At 55.8% G+C, this 24,652-nt stretch overlaps 1 protein-coding gene across 5 annotated transcripts in view; it reads left to right on the top strand.

The window, feature by feature from the left end:
* The window catches only part of SDK1 (sidekick cell adhesion molecule 1), a 728,747-nt gene that overhangs the window by 559,030 nt on the left and 145,065 nt on the right, over positions 1-24,652 (top strand). For all 5 annotated transcript variants that reach the window (XM_055410401.2, XM_055410402.2, XM_055410400.2 and 2 more), the window contains exons 12-16: positions 850-952; positions 3,199-3,375; positions 9,747-9,883; positions 22,314-22,461; positions 23,381-23,521. In XM_055410401.2, the coding sequence (XP_055266376.2) occupies positions 850-952; positions 3,199-3,375; positions 9,747-9,883; positions 22,314-22,461; positions 23,381-23,521 (706 nt within the window). The remainder of the gene's footprint in view (positions 1-849; positions 953-3,198; positions 3,376-9,746; positions 9,884-22,313; positions 22,462-23,380; positions 23,522-24,652) is intronic.

Below are 24,652 nucleotides of genomic sequence, written 5' to 3' on the forward strand. Positions count from 1 at the left end.
ACATTGTGGGTCTACTAAGATGCAAAATTGTGATAACACAAGAATGGCTGGCACAGCCCTGCGTGGCCTGGGGGTCTTCCCAGGCACCTGGGCTCTGTCCCAGTTGGAGCAGCAGCAGCACCCCTTTCGTAGGCAGGAAAACCGAGCTCCTAGCAGAGGTGTTTCTCTGGGTGCCCCACGGGTGAGCGGTCAGGCAGGGACCCAGCCTCCTGACTCTCGGCTCCAGGCTCTTTCCTGCCTCAGAGCAGCGCCCGCCTCCAGGCTGTGTGGTGTGGGACACACACAGCGGGTCTGTAGAGTGCCGGGCGGACGTTCAGGCCTGCACGGAGCACGAGGTCCCCCCCGCACTGGCCCCAGACTATCGGGCAAGAGACCCTGCAGGGCCAAGCACCAACTTTCCCCTCCTGGTCTCTGGGAGAATCACAGCCCTCGCAAGACTGTTGTGAGGATTAAGAAAACCCATAAATGAAAGCGCTTTGCAAAGCCATGAGGTGCAGTGTGGACCTTACCAGAATGTTGATCCTCTTGGGAAAGAATCCAGATACTTCCTCAGAGCACAGAGCCTGGTGGACACCTGCCTGTGATCTTGCTTCCTGTTTTCTTCTGGAGTGTTCCGAGGTCGGGGGATGACCTGGGGGGTGGGGGGCGGGAGGCCGGCCTGCCTCCCCGAGATGCAGACGGGCTTGCTTTCAGTTCCCCAGACGTCTCTGGGCGCTTCCGTTTACACTCGTTTTGCCAAGGTGAGAGGAAGTGGGGAGGTTGTGACATCAGATGACCAGTTCGTTACCCCCAGGGGAGGAGGCTCTCAGCCACGTGATCCTGTCTGAGCTGCAGCTTGTGTCTCTGCAGATCGAACGTCCATCGTGACCCCTCCGGAGGACCGCGTGGTGATCAAGGGGACCACGGCCACGCTGCACTGCGGAGCCACCCACGACCCACGCGTTTCTCTCCGGTCAGCTCCATCACTTACAGCATTAACATTCCGTGAGCTGGGGCCTGAGGTAGAGACGAGAGGGGGAATCTCGGGAGCTTTGATTTCAGCCACAGATCCCCGATTACAGCCTCTTACCGTCCCGGGCCCCTTCATTAATCACACAGACCCCATTTTCCACTCCAGCCTTACGTATTATTTACAGTGAGCTGTGTTCCACTTCATGACTTCAATACAGTGTTTCATGATTTTTCTGCCAAGGTTAATACACTATCTGTAAAACGTGCTTGTCAGAGGCTGATACTTAATGAGAGAAAAATCCAGCGAGATCAAATGGGATTTCAGCAGCGTTTGCGCTGGGGCTGGGCTGGACCCAAGGGGTCTGCTCTACTGCAAGGACGGCTCCTGTGTATCAGGCAGAGAGGGAGTGCCACGTGAGGGAAGGCCCCGCAGTGATCAACTCGCTTAGAGGAAAGCACATGGAACGAGGGGACCTGGAGGATATGAACACCCGCTCAGGGGATGGTGACCCCGCCCCGCCTTTGTCTGACTCAGCCTACAAGGTCGTGATGAAGACGGGCGGACGTGGGGCAGCAGACATGGGTGGCTGTCGACCGCAAGCTTCTTCCCAAGACGCTTTCAGAAGTGTTTTTAATTTTCAGAACCAGCCTTGAGCATGCATCTAGAAAGAAAGACACGACTACCCTCGTGTTTCCACTCTGGCCTCAGCCCCAAAGGCGTGCAGTTAGCCCCTGACAGGACCGAGGTGCCCTCCTGCTTCCTCGCAGGCCACTCTCAGCAGAGGGGGAAGGCGGTGGACGCATAGACACGTCACTGCCTGGACAGGGAGCCCCAGCTGTTTTCTCTCTTCTTGGGCAGCTACTGGACTAACTGAGAATTGTATTTCTGTCTGCCTCTCTGGAGTTCCCCAGAGCTCAGAAATCAAGTTTGCCTTCCTTCCAAGAAGGTTGAAGGCAAAGCAAACACACAAAAGCCAATGAGTTAGAAGATTACCTAGAGAATTCTTGGATCCTAGAGAACTAATTCTTTTCTAAAGGACTTGGGAGTGTCACCCTACAAAGGTATTTTCTGCTGCCCTAAGGCCACGAGAGAAACCCTTCAGGTCTGTGTGGTTTCCTTGTAGCTTCTTATGTGTGGTTAAACAGAGTCAGAGCTCGCTTCCTGAGAAGCGATTAAGTTGCTCACTCTGGGCACCCCCTGGCCTGGACACCCCGAGGGGCACTGGCCCTGAGCACTGGCCCGGAGTGAGCAGCGGATTCACGTCCTTCCTGCAGGGTCAGTCCTGCTCTGTCTGCGGGTGATGCCAGACGAGCCTGTGCTCCGTGTGTATCGAGCCTTTAAAGAGCTGGGCACGTTTTGGAAATCCAGTCCAGGATTTGGGAGAGGAAAGCCAGCAATGTGATTCCACCCAGCAGTGACCAGTGAGGGGCCCCTGCCCACCCACAGCCCCAGGCTGGCGGGCTCCTAGCGGCTTCTACGTGTGAAATGAAAAGCAAGCTAAAGCACCATAAGGAGTGAAAAGAGAAGGGCGTGCAGTTTTAAGGACAGAATGACTGGATTTTAAGAAAGCATGTTGACGGGTGTGATGCGTTTTCTTCAGGAACTGGGGAATTCCGCCCTGGGGACTTTTACGCAGCCCTGCCCCCATCCAGCTGCACTCTGGCCTCCAGGATGTTCCTCAGCGGGAGGGGCGGGTGTAGTGGTGACAGACGTGACCACAACCCCTCAGACTGCCCGTCCCGAACCCCAGGACCAAACAGTGTCTGCCCTGGCCTTCAGCGTCCTGCTTTTAACTTCAGCATCTGCCTCTGTGATGTGACCAAGACCTTAGGTTGCTTTCCTTTTTTTAAGGTATAATTCACATGTTAGGTACCACCCTTTAAAGAGCAGTTCCAGTGGTTCTTACTATTGACTACACTGTATTCACAAAGTCGTGCTGCCCAGGTGGCTCTAGTGGTAAAGAACGCGCCTACCAGTGCAGGAGACATACGAGACGCGAGTTTGATCCCTGGGTCAGGAAGATTCCCCAGGAGGAGGGCATGGCCACCCACTCCAGTATTCTTGCCTGGAGAAGCCCCTGGACAGAGGAGCCTGGTGGGCTGCCATCCATGGGGTCACAAGGACTTGGACACGAAGGAAGCCACATCGCACACGCACGTTCACAAAGTCAGCAACAGCTCGCTTTTTAATGGAGGGGGAAGGTCAGCAGCCAGGGTCCTCACCAGGCCTCTCTGCTTGGCCCACAGCTACGTCTGGAAGAAGGACAACGTGGTCATCGCCCCGTCCAGCAGCTCCAGGGTCGTGGTGGAAAAAGACGGGTCCCTCCTCATCAGCCAGACGTGGTCGGGTGACATCGGGGACTACACGTGCGGCGTGGTCTCCGAGGGCGGGAACGACTCCAGGACAGCGCGCCTGGAGGTGATGTGAGTACCGCACCCGCGTGCGCGCCATGTCACCACCCCTTCTCGCGGTCACACGCGGTGGGTCGCACAACAGGGGTCAGAGGCCGCCGCCTTGGGCCGCAGGCAGGCACACTTGCAGGGCTGGGGGCTTGGTAATCGCCTTGGGCCTCAGACACGCACACTTGTGGGGGGTGTCAGTAACCTTAAAGTCGGGTCATGTCCGCCCTCAGCTTGGCTGGTTCATGATCGCTTTTCCTCCTCGATGATCCCCACGACCCTGCGTCCTGACGGACTGTTCACCCCGCCTTTCCACGCGATGCTGGTCAGAACCTCCAGCCGGTGAGGGATGGCAGGCCGGCCCAGTGCCCCCGAGAGCCCACTGCTCTGAGGGGAGACACGCGCCTCCCACCAGAACGCATGGACGTGGCCGGCAGCCGCCCACCCCGCCTGCCCGGCTTTCCGGGGTAGGGGGTTGTGGGGCCACACTCGCCTCCCACAGCCCCTGTCCTCACAGGCAGGAAGCTGAGGGGCCTGCTGACCAGGTCATCTTTGCCGCGTATTTTCTGGTCAGTCGCTAAGTCGTGTGCGACTCGTGACCCCGTGGACTGCAGCACGCCAGGCTCCTCTGTCCTCCACTGTCTCCCAGAGATTGCTCAGACCCCCGTCCATGGAGCCGGTGACACCGTTTAACCATCTCACCCTCTGTCTCCCCCACTTCTCTCCCCCCGGGAGTGGAGGATGACACAGCGTTCTGAGGCCTGGCCGTGTTTGGCATACCTGCGGCGCTCAGTAAATGCACACTGGTTGGTTGAATGAATGTGTGTCACAGGCCTCCAGTCGTCCTCCCAGCCAGTCTGCTCAGGCCTCTGGCCTTCCTTTAGGTGTGCACGTGCCTGGGCTCCCCACCACTTGAGGGTGCCCGCCCTGCTCAGCCCTGGTCCCCTGTCTTCTTTCCCCCATTCACAGCTCACGGGAAGACCTTCCTAAAAATTGTTGATGATTCTGGCGTCCACGACCCATGAACCCACGTGACACACCATGCTATTCACAGTTAAACTACCTTTGAGAACTCTTAGATAATCCCTCATTGGTACCAGATAAATAAATGTTAGCATTTCCTAAAGACTGTCAGCAGAAGCCGAACTGCATGCTCCCCGCGAGTGCGTTCTTTCCACTCTGCACAGTTTTTATGTTCTGCTGATTTACATATCTTCCCTGCTATTCGCTTATTTGATTTCCTCTAAGTAAAATGCATTTTTTTCAGTAAACGTTGCTGTATCTATAAAATAATGGGCTTTCTGTAATGGGAAAACACCTCATCTCCAAACACAGAAATACTGTAGATTCGCGATTCAAACCAATTTAGGTGCGACTGGTTGCAGAGCTGATTTGAGAGACAGCGGTCCCTGTGAATTGTCGGTGTAATAAGCTCTCAGTTCTTCCAAATCGGAATGAATGGGGAAGGTTGTAGGTTAGAGCGCGCGTATCTCTAGATCCAATAAGGTCCTAACTCTAGGACGTTGGCGATGACAACAGCGATGATAATAGTCATAACTCAGGATTGCGGGGCGTTCGAGCTTCTCGGAGAACTTGCAAATCCAGCGCGTGAACGTCTCCCGGATTCACTCGGATGACAACAGCCACAATCTCCTGTTGCAGGAGTGGCTGAGAGCTGCTCACGGCTAAACAGTGTCCTTCAGAAGAGCCTGAGAGGGTGCTTCCCGGCCTCCCCACTCGAGTTAAAAGCCACTTTGTTAACTATAGAAATTAGGAGCGTTTCAAGTGGGCTTCCCAGGAGCAGGCCAGCCGCTGGCAGCTCTCCTGTGGGCCTGCTCTGCAGTTGGTGCCCTGGAGCGTCTGCTCTGCGTCAGCCTGGGGGGAGGGGGGGGGCTAGAGGACCCTGGTGGAGGGAGAAGCCACCATGGCAGCAGGGCCACCGGCCACCCCCGAGCGATGCTGGCCTGGGGCCCTCTCCCCAGCTCTCCTGCTGCAGCCTCGGTTTTCTCACCTGTGAACGGGGCACGTTTTCGTTTACCATGAAAGATGGTGGTTAAGTCTGAATGACTGGCCAGGAGCCCAGCTCAGGGCGGCAGTCAGTCCCAGCTCTTACTGTCCCTCACCGTCTCGTAGAGAAACACTCCTCTTTTCATCAGCAGCACCCCCGCACGCTGGGGCCGAGAGGTGGCTCTCTTTCACCTTGCTTTGTTTCTGCCTGAAGTCTGTGACCCTCGGGCGCACCAGGTGCGTCTATCGGCCATGAGGCCTCGGTGCCTGAAACAGGTGGCCCATCAGTGTCTGAGGAAGCCCCGCTCCACTTAGCAGATTGAGACAGTTCTGGGTATTTGGTGCCACCAAGGAGGACTAATTTCAGAGGGGTCTGCCTCAGCCCCTCCCGGAGAGGAGAGGGTCTCTTGACGCATCTGACCACTTAACAACACGCAGGCTTGGTTATGCTGCTCCCCGGTCGTGTCAGCCGTGTCTGTCCCACCAGTTTGCTGGGGCCTTACAGGGAGAAACTGGGTCTGGGGTGACTGCAGACCCCCGAAGCTTCTTGCTGTATTGAGCACCCCAGAGGGACCAGACGCCAAGGCTCTGTGGGTTGACTGTTAATCATTTAAAAACCCAATTAGCACTGTGTCTTTCCTTCTGAGACCAGAGACTAATTCCTCTGAGCCAGAGTACAGAGGAAAGCCTCATTTACGGAGAGGCTGGAAGACGCAGCCCCGAGGCAGTGGGAGCGGTTTCCTTCAGTAAAACCACTTCTGACAAAGCCGTAATATGGAGCGAACAATTTAGTGCCATTTCTCAAGAGTTGTCAGGCCCCCACTGCCTTCATCCTCGGAGTGAAGTCAGAGAAGATGGGTTTGACCGAAGCGTCGTTGCTTTTCTATATAAAAATGCTCATCGGCCCCTTTCCCTCCCGGGCAGCCCCCCACGGGCGCCCCTTCACCGGCCGCTTCCTCTTGGGTCTCTTCCCCAGCTGGTTTTTCCCAAACACACCTCGCCGCCTCACCTGCCCGCACAGGCCCGGCCAGGTTGTTGGTAACTCCTGCCGTTACCGCAGCCTAGTTCCCTCGATGGTGAGTTCTCTTCAGACCACGCGGTGACTCAGCATGGGCTTCAGCCCCGCGTCCTTGGATCCCTTTCATTTGTCTCCCTGCGAGTCACTCTGCTGATCATTTATCTCCTTTCCGAGCTGCAGAGACGTGCCGAGACGCCCTCTCCTGCTATCAGATAAGATCCTCCGAAATGGATTCAGGAAATCGGAAAGCCTCATTTGTCGGCCGTGGATGGGTTAGTCGAGTATTTCACCAAGCTTAATTTTCCAGATAACCGAAACTTATCATTTAAAGAAATAGTGTACGTTTCCAATGTATATTAAAGAGTTCTTTGCATTGTGAAACCAGTAATACTGAACACCAGAGATATGCTAGAGAGGAATTCCAAATGGGGAGGAGCTGGAACCAGAAGTAAAACAAATCTAAGTTTCCTTCCGACTCAGAGTCCTGTGATGTGTGCAAACACCTCGCTTTGCATCGGCCGTCCTCGGGGTGGCCGTGGACTTGGGCGGCGGTGGACGAGGGCCCGTTATCTCCAGCTGCGTCCCAGACAGCGACGTCCTTGGGCACCGCTGGCCCCAGATCCCGGCACCGGCTCTGCATGTCTCCAGGCTCCTTTCCTTGTAAGTTCCTCAGTCTCCCCATCTTTTTAGAATTCCCTGCCCACCCGTCCGCCGCAGGCTCGGGGCTGCATTGCTGCTGTTCCGTGGGGCCCCGTTCCACAGGCCCTGTGCTCTTCCCCTTGGTGGGTTTTCAGGGGCCGGGAGGCAGGACCCCAGACCTGCGCCCCGGGTGAGATGGATGGACCAGGGGCTTGTCCTAGCTGGCTCCGGGACTTCCAGAGACACGGACCAGCAGACACGGGGTAGTGAGCAGCCCTCCGTATCAACAGCACCCCAGCCGGTCAGATGGCGTGTTGCTAAATGCACCCCATTTAGGCTGAGAGGCATGATCTGACGCTGAACGCAGACCTGGGGTCTTCCCGGCTGTGGGAACATGAGGATCGGACCCCCGGTAACCCCCGGGACGGGGTGTGCAGAGACGCTCCGGGCCATGGCCGACTCTCCTGTGCAGAAGGAGCCTGTCCCTTCCCGCCGCCTCCTGTCCTGTCCGTCCCGCCTCGGGGACAGGGGTCTGCTCTGCGAGGCTGGTCCCAGGCCCGCTGTGTGCCCCTCCTCCGCCTGCCGTGCCTTACCCGGACTCCACCCGCGTCGGCCCTGGCCGCCTGCCTCCTCTGACCGCCAGCCGCCTCTCCCTCCTGACGGCTACACGGCGCATCCTCTGACAGTTTGTCGCCAGGACCCTTTCTAAGGAGCTGCCCTCGGGGTCCCGGTTCCAGCCCCGGAAAGCCAGCGTCACACCAACAACCAGAAATTCTGGGCCCAGGCCTCTCACTTGCCTCCCTCCACGACGCAGTGCAAGCTGGGCCCCGCCGGTGCCCCGAGCGGCCACTGCCCGCGCCGTCCGCCGTCTTCACCCCCGATGTGCTCACCTCGGCCCGCCTCTCCTGCAGGGGCGCCGCCTCTCAGCTGCTGCCCCTGTTGTGGCTCCCCAGCTGCACACTCTGGGCGGCCGGGGCCGGGCCGCCTCCTGGCTGTGTCACCCGGGAGGGCGGGCTGGAGGGGGCTCTGTTCTCCCTCCGCCCCCGCGGGGTCAGCGCGCCCACTCTCCCCACGCGCCCCGCGTGCCGCTCGGCTCCAGGCGTTGGTGACGCGGGGTGAACAAGACTGCCCGGCCCGGGGGAGGACGGGGGCCCGTCAGCCAGCATGCGCCCTGGCCCTGCCCCGTGGGCTTCACGACGTTTGTCCAGCTGAAAAGTCTATCAATTACAGAGGGAGTCGAGCTAGGCGTGATGAGCTCTGCTGGAGTCGGGGGCGAGAGGGCACAGAGGGGCCCCACAGAGGGGAGACTGAGCTCTGGAGGCTGGGCTTGGTCCGCCCGGGCAGCACTGTGCTCTCAGGAGAGCTCCTGGCGGGGCAGTGCTGGCTGACGAGCTGGGAGGGGGCGCTGCTGAGGGCAGGGGAGCGGCATGACCCCCGGCAGAGCTCAGGACTCCAGGCAGCCCGAGCCTCACGACTCCGGGAGCACTGGTGTTCTGAGCAGAGGGGCCCCTTTCCTGATTTAAAACTCAGTTCACAATTAAAGAGAAAACAGGACGACATTTCAGGCCCAAGTTCATCCTTCGTGGTACTGATTTAAAGTCGTGGTCTACATGAGAAATATTAGTTTGTTTATAAACCGCACGGGTGGGTTGGAGAGAGCTGTGTTTCTTAGGCAGCTGCAAGCACATAACAGCTTAATAAATTTCCAAGGGTAATGAGTGCATTTTTTAAATTAAAAATATCAAGGATAATTACGGCTTTCTGTGCTGGCCTGTGTGGGTCAGCAGTAATTGATGTGTAAGAGAAACCAGAGCTAACTGGTGGGTGAAGCGGGTCACACCCAGTGTCCCCTTTCCAGTCCCCTCCCCTCTCCAGCAGGAGGAGAAGCCAGTCCTAAGGTCCAGAAAGCGGGGCCCTGCTCTGGGGACTAGGGGTAAAGGTTGAACACGGGCCTGGCAGCTCAGGATTGCCAGGTCTCAGCCCCATCGGTGGTAGAAACCACTCGACTGGGTTTTGAAGCTTCCTCATCAGTAAATCCCAATGAAGACCCACCTGCTTGTAACTTCTTGCCAGAGTTTATCTGCTTTGTGTTTCCACTTTACAGCCTTGCTGACGGGTTGTTTTACCGTCTCCGTGGGTTGTCAGCGCTTTCACCGCAGTTGCCCCTCAGTGCCTCTCCCAAATCTCCATTGCCCAACAGAACGCAGGGCTGCAGCGTAACTGCACAAGCCCAGTCACGAGACGGCCATGCTGTCCAAGGATACATATGGGCACTTTGGCTGGTGACTCCAAATAGCTGGTGTTGGAAACTTCCACAGTCGACCCTGTTTCCCGGGCCTTTTCCTCTTACGTGGCTTGCTGTATTCCCATTAACAGCCCCTCACTGCAGAAGCAAACTGGTGACCAAGTTTTCTCACTTACACCATCGACTGTATGAAATGGGCACTCCCCACTCGATTTCAGCGAGAGTCATTAGTTGTTTAATTCCTGCCAGAGGGATTAAATCAAATTACGTTTGGAAAATAAAACACGTTGTGAATGGTGGCGGTTTTTGTTTTTTTTCTTGGGGTGGGGGAAGGTGGCGGCGAGTCGTTAGTATTTGTGTTCAGGGCCTGCTTGAGGTTTTCCACTTTCCAAACACCGCACCCCAGGACCCAGCAGTGTGAGAGCCAGGAGGGTATCACACAATTCTGATACATGTTTTTTTTTTTTCCTCTCCTTTTGTATCCAGTGAGCTGCCTCACTCACCCCAGAACCTTGTGGCCAGCCTGAACCCTGCGCACAGCCACGCCGTGGTGCTCTCCTGGGTCCGACCCTTCGACGGGAACAGCCCTGTTCTTTACTACATCGTGGAGCTGTCTGAGAACAGTAAGTAGCCATGCGGCAGTGTCGCCACGGGCCATGAGCAGATTTCGCCCCGGCTCTTAACATCCGTAACCTTTCCTTCTGGCTCAGACCCATACCAGCCAGCGAAATGCTCTGGATGCTTCACGGAGTTTCAAATGGAAACCGCAGCTCGGGCTTCAGGAAAATGAAAGGGCAACGTGGGCGCAGAGGCGGGCAGCAGCAGGGGTGGCCCCAGGGCCTCCCGTGGGTCTGTGCTGAGGGCCTGGGGCCATGCCCACAGGGGCGCCTGGTCTGCGTGGGGTGGAGAGGACCCCGCAGGAGCGGCCTCCTGCCGTCAGGATCCTGACATAGCTGACCCCCGTGGGCATCGTCTCCTGGAAATCAGGACCGTTTCCGTCGTCTGTGTGTCCTTAATAGGCACTCGTGGATGGACGGGGTCAGGTTCCCTGGTGGATTCCCGGAGGGTGTACTCAGGTCATAGACACTGACCCTGGGCCGTGAGGAGGTGCCCGGGCTACATAAAATAGGGCACGGCTGCACACGCACGCCAGCTCTTCCCTCAACAGTGTGCATGCACTGTTGGTTGGCTCTTTGTCAGACATCTTGCCTAAGTAAGAAGCAGGTTTTACATACTGTCCGTCATTCCATCCTTCCATCCATCCATCCATCTGTCCAGTACTTGGTCCTGCTTGGGCATCTGCTCTGTACCGGGCGCTCTGCTGGGTGCTGGCTGCACGCTGACCCGGTCAGCCTCGACCCCTGACAGAAGGATGTGCCCAGACACGTCCTTGCGTCCTCTGTGCCATGCTGTCCCGTTGAGGTACCTTCATTCCAAGTGCCATAGGGAGACGGTGCGGGGAAGGGCCCAGCTGGGAGATGGTCGGACAGCACCCCTAGCGGGTGGGCGTGGCGGGAGGCCTGGGCGGGCAAGGGCATGGGGCAGCGTGTCACCTCGAGGCATGTGGAAACAGCCCGCTTCTGAAGTGAGGATAGCGTGCAGGAAGGGCCAGGATGCTGAGACGGTGACCGAGGGCATCCTCTGCCCCCGGCTCCCCTCCTGGGCTGACCTGAGCTGGCCACTGCCCAGACGCTTTCCCTGAGAGCTCTAGAGAAGAGTCTGGAGTAGTCCACACCGTCATCACGACTGCATTGAGCATTGTCAACACAAAGACTCTGAAGTGGAGAGGACCGTCCTCTCCGGCTGGCCCTGACTTCTCCTGTGGCCTCAGCCAAGTCAGTCCGTGCCGCCGTTAGTGGGCAAGTCACACGTCTCCCTGCCGAGAAGATAGCAAGACCAGCACTGTCATCTGGGCCAAAGATCTGGGTTTTATTTTTATTAGGGAACAGCGCCCTGAAGAAGCCCCTGAACACGCTGGCTCGCCACGGTCAGAAAGAGCCGCTTAGCAGCCAGCGCGCTAAAATGGAGATGGCATTTGGCCGGCGCCGAGGGCTGTGCCAGCGGATGGTTCTAAATAACCCCACCCCCCAGTCGCCACGTCCCGCTTCTCAGGATACTGGCCGCTGCCAGCGCTGCCTGGCAGGCAGAGTCCTCTGCTGGCCTCCTGGAAGCCAGGGTCCTGCAGGGGCCACTCTGGTGTGGCTCGGTGGCGGAGGCAGGCGCTGGGCAACACCTGCCCTGTCGATGTGCCAGCGTCACAGGACGGCCTCATTGGTGCTTTTACAGAGCAGAACTCTGGAGCTGCCGCCACAGGGCATCCAGGCACTGGCCCAAGCCAAAGCCTGTGTGTGCGGAGCGTGGCCCCTGAAGGTGCCCCGAGCTCCTCCCAGGGAGCTGGTCGTTCTCTGGTCCCAGGAGTCTCTGCCAGAGGCCAGGACCTGGAGAGAACTGCCACATCCCAAGGCCCAGCCTGAGGGATGAGCCTGCTGGGCTGAGGGGGCAAGGCCTTCAGGGCCAGGGGAGCCCAGCGGACCCTCCATGGTGGTTCAGTGGTTAAGACAGCCCTCTTAGACAGCACGGGGCACAGGTTCAACCCCCGGTCAGAGACCTAAGGTCCCACAGGCTGCGTGATGCGAACGAAGGAAAAGGTTGAGGGCAGGGGCTCTTGATGTCTTCAGAGCAGTGACCCTGCAGACAGGCTGAGGACTCTGTCATACAGAAGGACATGGCCCCCTCTAAAGTACTGGTTGAGTTTGATCAAGACTAATCTTTAAGGTTGTTACAGTCCCAAGGGGGAGAGTGCCAGAAAAACCTGTGATGGACTCTGACGTGGACCAAAGGGCAGGTCACCGTGTCCCTTTGAGCCACCTTCAGGGTCACCTGGTGCTTTAGGGGCCTGTACTTTTCATTGTTTTTGAGCTATTTTTACAACTCTAGCGTAATCTCGCAACTCTGTAGCTTTCTCTAGAAAGCTCACAATGATGTGAATAATTCTTGTCCATAGAAATCGTGTGTCCTGGTGATAAGTCGTGACCGAAGTAGTTGGTTATTGCTCTGAAGCTACTGGCCAGTTTTGCCTGTTTGTAAGTTCATTTTAGCGTGCCTGATGGTCAGCATGTGTGTATGTTGTTTGAGTTCTCTTCTGATACGTTGTAACATCTTACTGGTTCCCTCATTAATAAATGGCAGCTAAAATCTTTGGGCTTCGCTGGTTGCTCAGTGGTAAAGAATCGGCTAGCCAATGCAGGAGATGGGGGTTCAATCCCTGGGTCAGGAAGATCCCTGGGAGAAGGGAATGGCTACCCACTCTAGTATACTTGCTTGGGAAATCCCAAGGGTGGGGAAGCCTGGTGGGTTCCAGTCCGTGGGGTGGCAAAGACACCTTAAGGGCCCCAAATGTGGCCCCCAAATGTGTTTGTGCTTCCAACAGCCTGGACACTAGTCCCCGGCACACTTCTGTCCTGGTCGCCAGCCCTAGACTCTTCCCGTGTAGAAGCACTCATTGCTTAGAGCGCAGAGGCCGGGCTTATGACGTGGTTCAGTTCAGTCCAGCCACACAGTCGTGTCTCCGGGGAGGTGGGGAAAGCCTGCCTTCCCGGCAAGACTGCTCACGGCTCAGCCCGCTCTCCTCCTGCACGGGTCTGTCCATCAGCCAGCAGTGCCACCCCGAGAGCATGTGTAACCTCCTCCTCCCCGCTTGGTGCCATGAACTTCAAAGCTGACGCCTGGCTGCATGTTGCCTTCTTGCCAAAGTGGCAGAGAGGCTTTGTTCTTCTGCTTCAGATTATTTGCAACCATCTTTGAAACACGTGTCACACGGATGCCTTCTCATAGCCCGCGAGAGTGAGGAGGTGGCTTCATCCGAACCCACTTTCTGTGGGTTTTGCATATTGAACCTCACACTGGGAGCACTTGCTCCCATTTTAAAATCCATCCAGACCCTCCCTGCTGTGTCGCCGTGTCATTGGCAGGGAGCCAGACTGAGGCAGGGGGCTTGGCGGCTTGTCTCCTACCCCAGGCTGAGCTCCCCTCTACTTCTGGGCCTGTCCAGGCCCCACGTCTAGCCGCTCTAGCCAGCATGTCCTTCTCTGACGCAAACAACCTCTTCGTTCAGGGACCACACCCTTCCCAGGACCATCTTCCCCAGAGCTCAGAAAGCCCAAGCCAGGGGATGCGAACGGCTGAGGGTCTCACAGCCTGTTCTTGCCATCACTCTGGCCATATTCCTTAGCAGGGAATTTCATTTAGTTCCCAAGTTCTCAGCTCTTTCTGTTCTTCACTTTTAAGACAAAACTTAAAACTCTATCCCTGCACAGTTTTATTGCTTCTCTAACAGCAGAGAAAGCCTTCCCAAAGTGGAGGCTATGAAACCATTGTAACCGCCTGTTCTCTGGGGTTCTGTCTGAGACAGAAAATGCTGTCCTTTCCTGCTCCTTCTCCTGGCCCAGGGACCATCTCTGGCTAGTCTCAGCCTCTCTCCCAGCCTTCCTGGGGGAGTTTGGCCCATCCCTCCATGGGGACCTTGGAGCCCTCAGTCTTATCCCCTGTGGGTGCCATGAGCAGGTCTGAGTAACAGCATCCTTCCACAACCGTGCTTCAGTTCACTCACTTAAGGTACGTGTGATGCCGTGATAGACTCACGGGAGACCTCGTGGTCTTCTCTCAAGAGTACGGCCTATTCTAAAACTGTTATTTCTGCCAGCTCAAGCTTGAAATTCTAAAGTGCCACTACAAATTATATTCCTCTCATGCTTTTAATCATTCTTTATCCAGAATCCTGTAGAAGGATCTCATTTAACCTTCACGGAACCAGCTATTATCTGTGCTTCTCCTTTAATGTCCGGATGAGCTGTGAATAAGCCAGGAGAGGCTGTTCCGTGGCCCGGACACGCTCACCTCTGAGTTCTCACGTCCACCCAGAGCAGACGAGTGGCTCAGAGCGGGGATCAATTCCACAGCCCCCTTCAGCTTCCCAGCAGCTTCACTCTGAGGAGCTTGAGGTTCTGGGCTTTGAAACTATCTCTGTTGACAGGATGGCTATAAACAGAGGGCCCTTTAGCATAGAGAAGCAAATGTTGTTCGTCCCACCAAAGCAATTTCAATAACTCGTTGAGTTGAGCACTGAAATATAGGTCAGAGTCTCTGAAAAACTTGAGAATAATTATAGCAAGCACTTGAAAAATCATGAGGGTGGTTTAGAAAACAACTGTAGTATTGACCTATGCTTATTTCGTTTCATTTTTTTCTGCTGCTCTCTTTTTTTTTTCTCCAAATTTTGGAAATGAGTCTATATTACTTTTTTGAGAAATACATACACATATATTTATATATGTGTGTATATGTTTAAAAAAACTTACCTTTAGTATTACTCTATGGATGTACAGTTCTCAGAGTCAATCCAGGTTTTATAGCGTATGTAATTTTGGAGATTTTGTTAAGAAAAAAAATACTCAGGGCTTCCCTGGTGATCCAGTGATTAAGAATCCACGTTGCAACACAGGGGATGTCAGTTCAATCCCTGGTCCAGGACGATTGCATGTGCTGCTGAGCCCGTGTGCTGAACCGCTGAGCCCGTGCGCTGCTTCTCCTGAAGCCCGAGCGTCATAGAGCCCCCTGCTGTGCAACAGGAGAGGCCACCGCAGTGGGAAGCCCACACAGCACCTGGAGAATAGCCCCCACTTGCCTCAATTAAAGAAAGCCCGCCTAGCAGCAAAGACCCAGCACAGCCAAAAATAACTAAGTGAAATTACACGTAAACAATAAAAACCTTCACAGGTGGAATGACCCCCACGGGGATCTTGGGCAGGGCCGGAGCAGACGGGGGCCACGGGCTCACTGTGCCCCTGGAGAGGGCGTCGGGTGGCCACTCTTCACAGCTGATGGAGGCCCAGCCCCCTGCCGTCAGTGCACCCCAAAGGCAGCAGGTCCCTGAACAGGAGAGGCTCCGTGAGCCCCGACAGGAGGGCCCACTCTGCAGAGTGTGAGCTCCAGCAGAGTCCCGCGGCCTTTAGTCCTGGCTCTCCACATCCAGCTAGTGTGCGCCGGGCGTGCCTGGTGGCTGCAGGCCACAGCCCCACCGTCCTCCCGTGCAGGACACCCAGTGTCCAGTGCAGGCCCACATGCCCCTGGTCCACACCACCCCGTTAACTGGCTGGCCTTTCCCTGCTCCCCACCTCCTATTTCCGAACGTTTAGGTGTACAGAACAGTCGTGGGGAGAGAGTTCCCCAAACCCTGCGCTCGGTTTCCCTTCTCATTAACTTTCCTTCGTGTGGGACGTTGTCACAATCAGTGAGCCGATGTTGCCGTATGATTGTTACCTAAAGGCCGGGCTTTGTTCGGTCTCGGCATTTTGCACGCGTCTGTTTCTGTCCCAGGACCCCACCCAGGCCCACACCCCATTCGGGGGCCTTGGGCGTCTCTGTGGGCTCCTCCTGGCCTGACACGTTCTCACACTTACCCTGACATGGACGACGGTGGCAATCTGGGGAGGAAGGGGAATGTGGGAGGTCCTCTCACAGTTAGGCTGGGGCGAGGGGTCTGGGGAGGGACCACAGGGCGCAGCGCCCGCTCACTGCCCCGCCACCAGGCTCCACTCTTGGTGCGGCCGCTGCTGTTGCCATGGATGGGCCTGTGACGGGGGAGCTGCAAGTGAGCGTGCTCCCGGGATGCCTCCTCCATGGCCCCGTCCTGAGGGTGCACCGTCAGCCTAAGAAAAGCAGAGCGCTTGTGTCCCGCGTCCGCACAGCCAGCCTCGGCTGGGAGAGGAGAGTCCCCTGAGGGTGATCTCCCCGGACCCCGAAGGTGACGGTCCAGAGGACAGCACCCCTTCTGCATCCTCCCTGTGACCGGGCCCTTGGCTTTCCTGCTGCGATACCGAGCAACTGCCAGAAGCCGAAACAACAAAGGTGTACTTATCCGGAAGTTTCCACGACGTGGGAGGATCAGGCTGTTATCAGTGCCTCCATTTCCCGTGTATGGATGCGGACGATGGTCCCCACTGCGGGTCACCATGGGGCCATCCCGCAGTGCCTGGCATGGCAGGTGCTTCCTCAGAAGAAAGATGAATCCGGGCCCTGGGGTGAGTCAGGCCCTCTTCTAGGTGCTGAGGCTCTGACACTGACTCAGACGCATCCGAGTGGAGTTTATCTCCTGGGTGGCTGTTTAAGTGGGTGCGTGAGTGCGTGCTCAGTCGCTCTGCTGTGTCCGACTCTTTCATGACCCCGTGGACTTGCCCACCAGGCTCCTCTGTCCGTGGGATTTCCCAGGCAAGAATACTAAAGTAGGTTGGCCATTTCCTCCTTCAGGGGATCTTCCTGACACCGGGATCAAACCGGCGTCTCCTGCATTGCCAGGTGGATTCTTTACCACTAAGCCACCTGGGAAGCTCCACTTAGGTGGATTTCTATTCTTATTATAATTCTTACAACAATACTGCTATTTCAGGAGACACAGTGTGCAGACAGTTGTAGCCAAATCAGCAGTGGAATTACAATTAGAAAAATAATAAATTTGCATCTTAATCTTCCACTTAGCTCTCTGTATAATGTGGGGGAAGTTGTTTTAATGAAAGCATGTTCGTTCTTATTTGTACAGAAAAATACAAGGGACAGCATCAGTGAGTTCTCATCATTTCACGTACCGGGTGTCCAACTGAGCACAGTCGTAACGTTCTCAGCTGGCAGTGCTGTGACAGAACGGTCACTTTCTAAAAACTTTTCACCAGGAAAAACACTAAATACGCACAAAGGTTCAGAGTATCCTTGTGTCTGGTTTCAAAAACCATCAATAGTTTACAGTATTTGTTTCATCAGTTCCCTCACTCTTTTTGCTAGAGTATTTTAAAAGAAGTCCCAGAGATTTTGTCATTTCATCCATAAGTGATGCAGTAAATACTCAAACAGGGACATCAAACAACATTCATAGAATCCTTAACATCATCTTACACTCAGTCCACATTTAAGTGTCCCTATTAAAAAAAAAAGCCCTTTTCACAGTTGATTTGCTTGAATCAGGATCCACACCAGGCCCATCTGTCGTGTTGGTGGTTTTGCCTCTTTCATCTCTTAATCGACTTTCCCTGTTTCCACCCCCCGCCCTGTCCCCGGCTCTCCCCGGCGCACAAGCCGGGGCACTTCCTGTCCAGTGTCTCCAACGCTCTGGCTGCTTGCTTCCTCCCGGTGCCATCTAATTGGTTCCTGCATCTTCATTATCGCCCAGAGACACTCAGCCTCTGGTTTTGTGTCCCTTCTTGGTGCGTGTGTGCGTGTGTGTGTGTGTGCGTGTGTGCGCATGTGTGTGTGTACTTTCTGGGTGCTGCTGGGCACCCCATGCCTCGTCACGCAAGGAGACACTGGAGGCCCTGCTGCCCTGCTCTCAGGGACGTTGGGCCCCCCCAGGAGGCTAGGCGGCGACAGCCTGTATGTCTGGGGAGAAGTTACTTAAACTTCCTGGAGCCTTGATTTCTTGGCTTGTTAAGTGGGGAGAGAGTGCCTCCTCCCCTAGAGGTCTCGTGTGGTCACGAATGCAAAAGAGCCTCCAGAAGGCGGATGGCAGCACAAACATTAGGTATTAATAGTAATAATGGTTCTTTTGGCAATTAAGGAAATTTTCTGTGGAAAGTAGTTTCCTTCCTCAATAGTACCTTTAACTGAGAACATGGTGATGCTCTTTTTTTTTTTTTTAATAGAAAAAAAGCTTCCAGTACATTTGGGAAGATTGAAAACCACCAATTTTTTAGCCAACAGACAGAGTGGAGGGGGTGATTACGGCTTCCTGGTTTCTGGGCACTGGAAGCCAGGAAGAAAGCTCAGTGATGCCCATCTGTGGAGCAGAGGTTTGTTTAATATCCCGGCTGGGGAAGACTGGAATTCCTTAGTCTCCTAGATCAGAGGAGCAAGGGGCAGCCCCAAGGGGGAGAAAAAAAGCTATCGAGACTTTTATGGGGTGGTTCCCTCTGTCGAAATGTTCTTCTGCATTCCAGCCCCAAGAGAAGCATCTCGTGGGACTCTTCTGTGAGGACCCGGGGAAGAATCTTTTAAAGGGATTTTGCGTTATTGATTGTCAGGAACAGAGTTGCTACTTAAATTTTAACACTTCTCAGCAAGCTACCAATTCCAAAGCTTGTGAATGAGCAAATCCTCCCCACAACCACTTTTTTTTTTTTTGATACAAATCAGAGTGCCCATGAGATGGATCGGGTTCATTTGTATTAGTTTTCAGTTTAATCTCTCTTCCTGCCAGATCTTTTATCTTCGAGCAGGAGAGGGAAAAAGAATAAATAAAGCACCCTATAGACCCAGCAGGAGGAGTGAGCAGAGCCCCAGGGCCCGGAGTAGATTAATAGGCCCTGTTGTCAAATCAGACTGGGCAGCAGTTCCTGCGGCTCAGGCTGCACTTTCAGGAGCTGTTTACACCCCGCGTGAACAAATGGCCCCAAGGCAGGGAGTTGCGTGGGGCCGAGTCAGGGGTCGGGGTGGGGGGAGAGGGGCCTGCGTGGGGCTGGAAGGCGGCGTCCGGACGCTTCTCGGCCCCTGCCCTGCATGGTTCAGTCGTCAGGCTGGACCACTGTGCTTCTGACGCTGCCCCTTTGTGGAATCGCCGCCGTACCTGGCTGAGCAGGTGAGCTGTTTGCTCCCAGACCCTGCCGTCTGCAGGAAGACAGGAATGAAGAGACCCTTTCTTGCGTCGTGTCGCCCAGGGCCCCGCGGGAGCAGGCGCGCTCTCGGCTTGTGGTCAAGGGGGCCTTTACGTGGGAGAGCTAACTGGGGAGTGGAGGTAGGGAACTGAGTGACCAGGGGCTGGCGGCAGCGGAGCCAGACTCACCCATGGTCACAGGGCCCGGGGAGCCTCAGAGCCCGGGGAGGGTCTGTGCAGAGCCACCCCCAGAGAAGAGAAGGGAACCAACCCGGCTGTGAAGAAAGCAGTGTCTCCAGTGAGGAGGGAAGAGTGCCCCCCCTGCCCGACAGGCCCCCAGGGCACAGGCAAGGTGGGGTGGTCGCGAGGGTCTGGGTGAAGATGGGAGTGTCCAGCAGAGTCCCCAGCGGGGCCAGGCCTGGGCCCAGAGGCATCAACGCCCCGCCCTGGTCTCAGGACTCACGTGGCGTCCCCCACCATGCTGTGTGTAGATCAGGTAACAATTCTCACTGTGGTGAGATGCACACAGCATTAAACCTTCCATCCTAACCATTCACAGTGTTGTTCAACCAATCGCAGACTGTTTTCATCCTGCAGAACTGAAGCCCTGTCCCGTTAAACAGCTCCCCGGCCCCCGGCCCCCAGCCTTCTACATTCTGGCACTATGAATCTGACTGTTCCAGGCATCTCATTTAAGTGGAGTTGTACGTTTTTTTGTCCTTTTGTGTCTGGCTTATTTCACTAAGCATAATGTCCTCAAGGTTCATCCATGTGGGAGCATAGTTCAGAGTTTCCTCCCTCTTCAAGGCTAATATTCTGTCACGTAGATGGACCACATTCTGTTTTTACATTCATCTGTTGATGGACCCTTGGTTTGCACCACCGTTTAGCTACTATGGAGCTTCCCTGGTGGCTCAGATGGTAAAGCGTCTGCCCGCAATGCGGGAGACCCAGGTTTGATCCCTGGGTTGGGAAGATCTCCTGGAGAAGGAAATGGCAACCCACTCCAGTGTTCTTGCCTGGACAATTCCATGGACGGAGGAGCCTGGTAGGCTACAGTCCGTGGGGTCGCAAAGAGTCGGACACGACTGAGCGACTTCACTTCCACTTACTTCCTTTAGCTACTATGAGCAATGCTGTTAAGAGGGTGAGTGTACAAACACCTGTTTGAGACCCTGATTTCAGTTCTTCGGGGTCCATGTTTTGACATGGACTTGCTGGATCACATGGTAATCCTGTTTTTAACTTTCTGAGGAGCTGCCCCCCTGTTTCCCCTGGCAGCTGCACTGTTTTACGTTCCCACCAGTGGTGTACAAACGTTCCGACTTCTCCCCGTCTTCGCCAACACGTTACTGTCTGCTCTTAGATAGCAGGCGTCCCAGTGGGTATGAAGCGGACTTCAGTGGGCTTCTGATTTCCACCCCCCACATTACTGCTTCCCGGGTGGCGCGGTACTAAAGACTCTGCCTGCCAACGCAGGAGACGTGGGTTCAACCCCTGGGTCAGGAAGATCCCCTGGAGGAGGAAATGGCAACCCAGTCCAGTATTCTTGCCTGGGAAATCCCATGGACACAGCCACCTGGCAGGCTGCAGTCCACGGGGTCGCAAAGAGCCAGACACAGCTGAACAGCTGAACACACATAACGCACGTTTTCGTATGAGAAGCGGGAACAGAACTGAAGCCCTGTAAGCAGAAGAGCTCCAAGTCAGCTTTGGCCTCTGTCCTTTCAACCAGGTATCAGCCATCTTCAGGATGGAACCTGTGTCTCCACTGAAGCCTGACTCAGCCTGCCCAGTTCCCACCAACCACGTCCAGTTACGCTGACATTAGCGGAGTGTCTGTCCCCCTCTGTGGTGACAGAGGACTCTTTTCTGTAAGGGAACCTGCCCAGAAAACCAGATCACCACGAGCCGTTGGATGCCCTAAAGGGGTCTCAGGCTCCCAAAGTAAAAGGAGACACTAGTGCGAGTTTTTCTACAGTTGATTGGAGACACACACGTTGCATTTTTAAAGGAAACATAAAAGTGGGGGTCCTTGTCAGCGGTAGATCACCTCTGTCACCGAGCAGCACAAGCCAGGAATGCCCAGCTGGTGGCGAGGACTGCCATCCCAGAAAGCCATTTTGGGAGCAGCTTTATTTGAAATAATTAAAAAGACTCAGCCCTCGCAGCCCAGCTGGCACCGTGCTGCAGAGCGCGCAGCTTCCATCGAGGAGTCCGGACTTAGCGTGGACGGCACTGCGTGCAGCTCAACAGAAGTCGCCTCCAAGGGCCTCACTTCATTTCAGAACAGCTTGTGGCCACTTCTTCACCCGTAAAGACCCCGAGCGCGTTTCTGATGAGCCCCCAAGTGCAAACTTGTAAGTCTCCACAGCCAGGCCGCTAGGTCTTCACGGAAGTGGCTGTGATGTTGTGTGTGGGCTGTGCAGGCCTGTGCGCAGGCCGAGCTGAGCCTGTCTGACACCAGGGTCACGAGTCGCCCCTGTGTGACACTTTCAGACGTGGGTGAGCGATTGCAGCGATTGTCTCCAAGGAACAAGAAGGATAATTGATTCCCGTAAGAGCTGCCCATCCCCCTGCCTCACTTCACTGATAACTTGAAGACACAGTTCAGCCTCAGAGCGATTCCGAGTGGACCCGACAGAGGGCTCTTGTTCATCCTAAGGCTCCGCGAGGTGCTCGGGCCAAAAACCCAGCCTCAACTCTGCAGAGATCGTCCCGGGGAGGGGTGGGGGCCCGGCAGAGCCTTCCGAAGCCTTGCAGAGGAGAGCTCCCTTAGCTGGCAGGGTTGCCCTTCCACACCTGCCCGGAAAGCCCGGGGGAAAGATCTCCTAAACTCGCTGTGAGTTTCATTCCACATCTCTCCAGCCAGAGCCGCTCAGGGGCGTGGATGGAACGGGCCGCCACGCAGATGGGAGGCAGAATGCATGGCCCATCTGTCTTTATCATGCTCATTTCCTCTTTTATTAAAATGTTAATGAATATAGTTTTTATTTATCATTTGGTGGCGTGTGCAGCATCCTTTTCTGGGAGACAAATCTGCAATCTGCCGCGTGAGCTGACAGAGAGCCTCTTCTCATTACCCAGTGAACACGGGAATGAGGAACAACGCTCTGGCTCCATTTAAACTGCCACGTGCAGGCTGAACAAAAAATATCCCTTTTCGTGTAGACAAGAGCTCGGGGTTAGCGGCGGGCACCCCCCGGACTCGGGAGCGGGCAGCCTTAGTCCAGAGCCGGGCTCACTGGTACTCACCACGGGCCCGGCACCTCGGTGTGTGCGTCCGCTTAGTGGGGCCAACCCCTCCATCTGCCTTGGTGAGCCCGTGAGATGGTTTATGCGGATGCACTTTGCGTCCCCTTGTTATCATTCAGACGGGCGCCTGCAGAGGTTCCAACTTGTTCTGCTCCTGCTTTCAGACTCTCCCTGGAAAGTGCATCTGTCAGACGTCGGCCCCGAGATGACGGGCGTCACAGTGCGCGGCCTGACCCCGGCTCGCACCTACCAATTCCGAGTGTGCGCCGTGAACCAGGTGGGCAAGGGCCAGTACAGCACGGAGACAAGCAGGTGAGCTGCCGCCCAGGCCTCAGCCCCGCAAGGGGAGCCGAGCGTGAGCATCTCGTGGGGCGGAGGGAGGCCATCAGCGAGGTCACTTCGAGGGCATCGACCTCCGCCCTTAGTGATCTTAGCCGGGAACAGACACGAGTGGGAAGACTTTAATCAAGAGGTGGAGAAGGGGTTCGCGGGACGTGCCGGGGCTCCCTCACTGCGGAGGGAAGTTTCTTAGGTCCCTGGGGTGCTCTGACTGTGCAGACAGGAGTCCTTCCCGATCGCCGAGCCCCCTGTGTCCACAAGATTAAAGAGCTGGTGGTGTCTCTGGGCCCTTTGTGCAGCCGACCGCCTGCGGGGCGGGACTCGTAAGCACCCAGCAGGTTCACAGGAGGCAGAGCAAGCCCCCGCGTTTCCCTGGCGTTGGTCCTGATGCTGAGTTCTCCCCACCACTCCCCCCCACACCTCGGCCAGCAGCTGCTCTCAAGCCCGTTCAGATGTGACCTGGGGAAAGGGCTTCATCGCGTTTCAGCAGAGCCCCTGGCCAGCCGGGGCGCTCGGCGGGCCCATTCAGTGGAAGTGTTGAGAGCTCTAAACGGCTGCTTTCTAATCGTGGGGGCCTGGTGTGTGAAATACTGAAGGAGCCAAAGAAAGTGATTCGGAAGCAGCCCCAGACTTGGGCCCACTAGCCGGCTTGCTGGGTCCTTAAAGGGTAGGGGTACTGTGGGCCGCTCAGGCAGAACAAGCTCGCCCCTGTGTCTTCTGGGACCCGTTATATCGATTTGTCCCTCCTGTCGGATCAGCTGTGTGTTTTGCTTTATTCGTCACTCGATTCAAGTACACAGTTCGGCTCAAGGCCCAGCAGGATCGAGAATGGGAGCAAGGGCCCCATGCTCCTGGGGCTCATCTCTCCTCCCCTCCCACCCTCTCTTTTCAGACTGATGCTCCCCGAGGAGCCACCCAGCGCTCCCCCGAAAAACATAGTGGCCAGCGGGCGCACCAATCAGTCCATCATGGTCCAGTGGCAGCCGCCCCCAGAGACGGAGCACAACGGGGTGCTCCGGGGCTACGTCCTCAGGCAAGTAGCCCGACCACGGTTAGGCCCCTGCAAACTGCCCAGGGTCTGTCTTGCGGAGGCCGCAAGCTCAGATGTCTGCAGGAGCCCAGCGGTAATCTGGAGACTCAGGCCAGCGGTAGGACCCCCGGGGGCGGTGGAGACTGCGGCCAACAAGAATGAGCACCTGTGGGCAGCCTCCCGGGGACAGGCTCTGCAGATCAGCCGTGATGTGGGCACACAGGAACCCACCCTCAGGGGGTGCGGTTTAGCAGAACAGAGGGGAGTGTTCCAGGCTGGAAGCAAGGTGTGCTGTTCCTTGTGAATCCTTTCACTCTAGGTTTTTACCAGAGGTATGCATTCTAAAGTGTAGTGATTTTTAATTAATAAGAATACAACTGATTTCGTTACAAGCCGGTTTTTGCCATGCTAGTGTGTGGGGCTGCCGGGTTCTCCAGAATTACCAAAAAAGGGGAAGTCTGGTGTTTTTGCATGCATTCTCACAGTTTTCCCATGTTGGGAATGAAACCAGTTTGTTCTGAAACACAAGGCAGGCCACACCCTCCCAGCTGCAGACCAGATAGGGCCCAGGAGTGGCCAGTTCACTCTCTCTGCCCCTCTGGGAGGGGTTTGGCTTCTGAGCACCTCGCATGAACCGCGCCGGCCCTGGCTGGGTTGGCAGAGGAACCTGCTTTGCCAAAAACTACTGCTGAGTTTAAAATGGCAGCGAATGCAGTCATTTTAGTAGTTTGTCAACACAAGTAAAAGGAAAAAAGTAAAACAGTATTGCAAAGGTAACTGTTAACTCCCTCCTAACGGACCATGCAGCCATGGACCCACCCGTCACCAGCCTCCGGGAGCAGGGATGGTAGGTGTCCACCTTGCAGATGCCCAGCCCACGCCTGTGCTAAACCTGTGATCAGGAGACACCAGGTTAACAAAGGTCCAACGTGGAGTGATATAACTTCTTGCTGCTGAGTCGCTTCAGTCGTGTCCAATCTGTGCGACCCCATAGACAGCAGCCCACCAGGCTCCCCCGTCCCTGGGATTCTCCAGGCAAGGACACTGGAGTGGGTTGCCATTTCCTTCTCCAATGCATGAAAGTGAAAAGTGAAAGTGAAGTTGCTCAGTCATGTCCGACTCCTAGCGACCCCA

This window comes from Moschus berezovskii, chromosome 27, assembly GCF_049115385.1.
Source record: "Moschus berezovskii isolate FMDL1 chromosome 27, NW_MosBer_1.0, whole genome shotgun sequence".
Classification (NCBI taxonomy): domain Eukaryota; kingdom Metazoa; phylum Chordata; class Mammalia; order Artiodactyla; family Moschidae; genus Moschus; species Moschus berezovskii.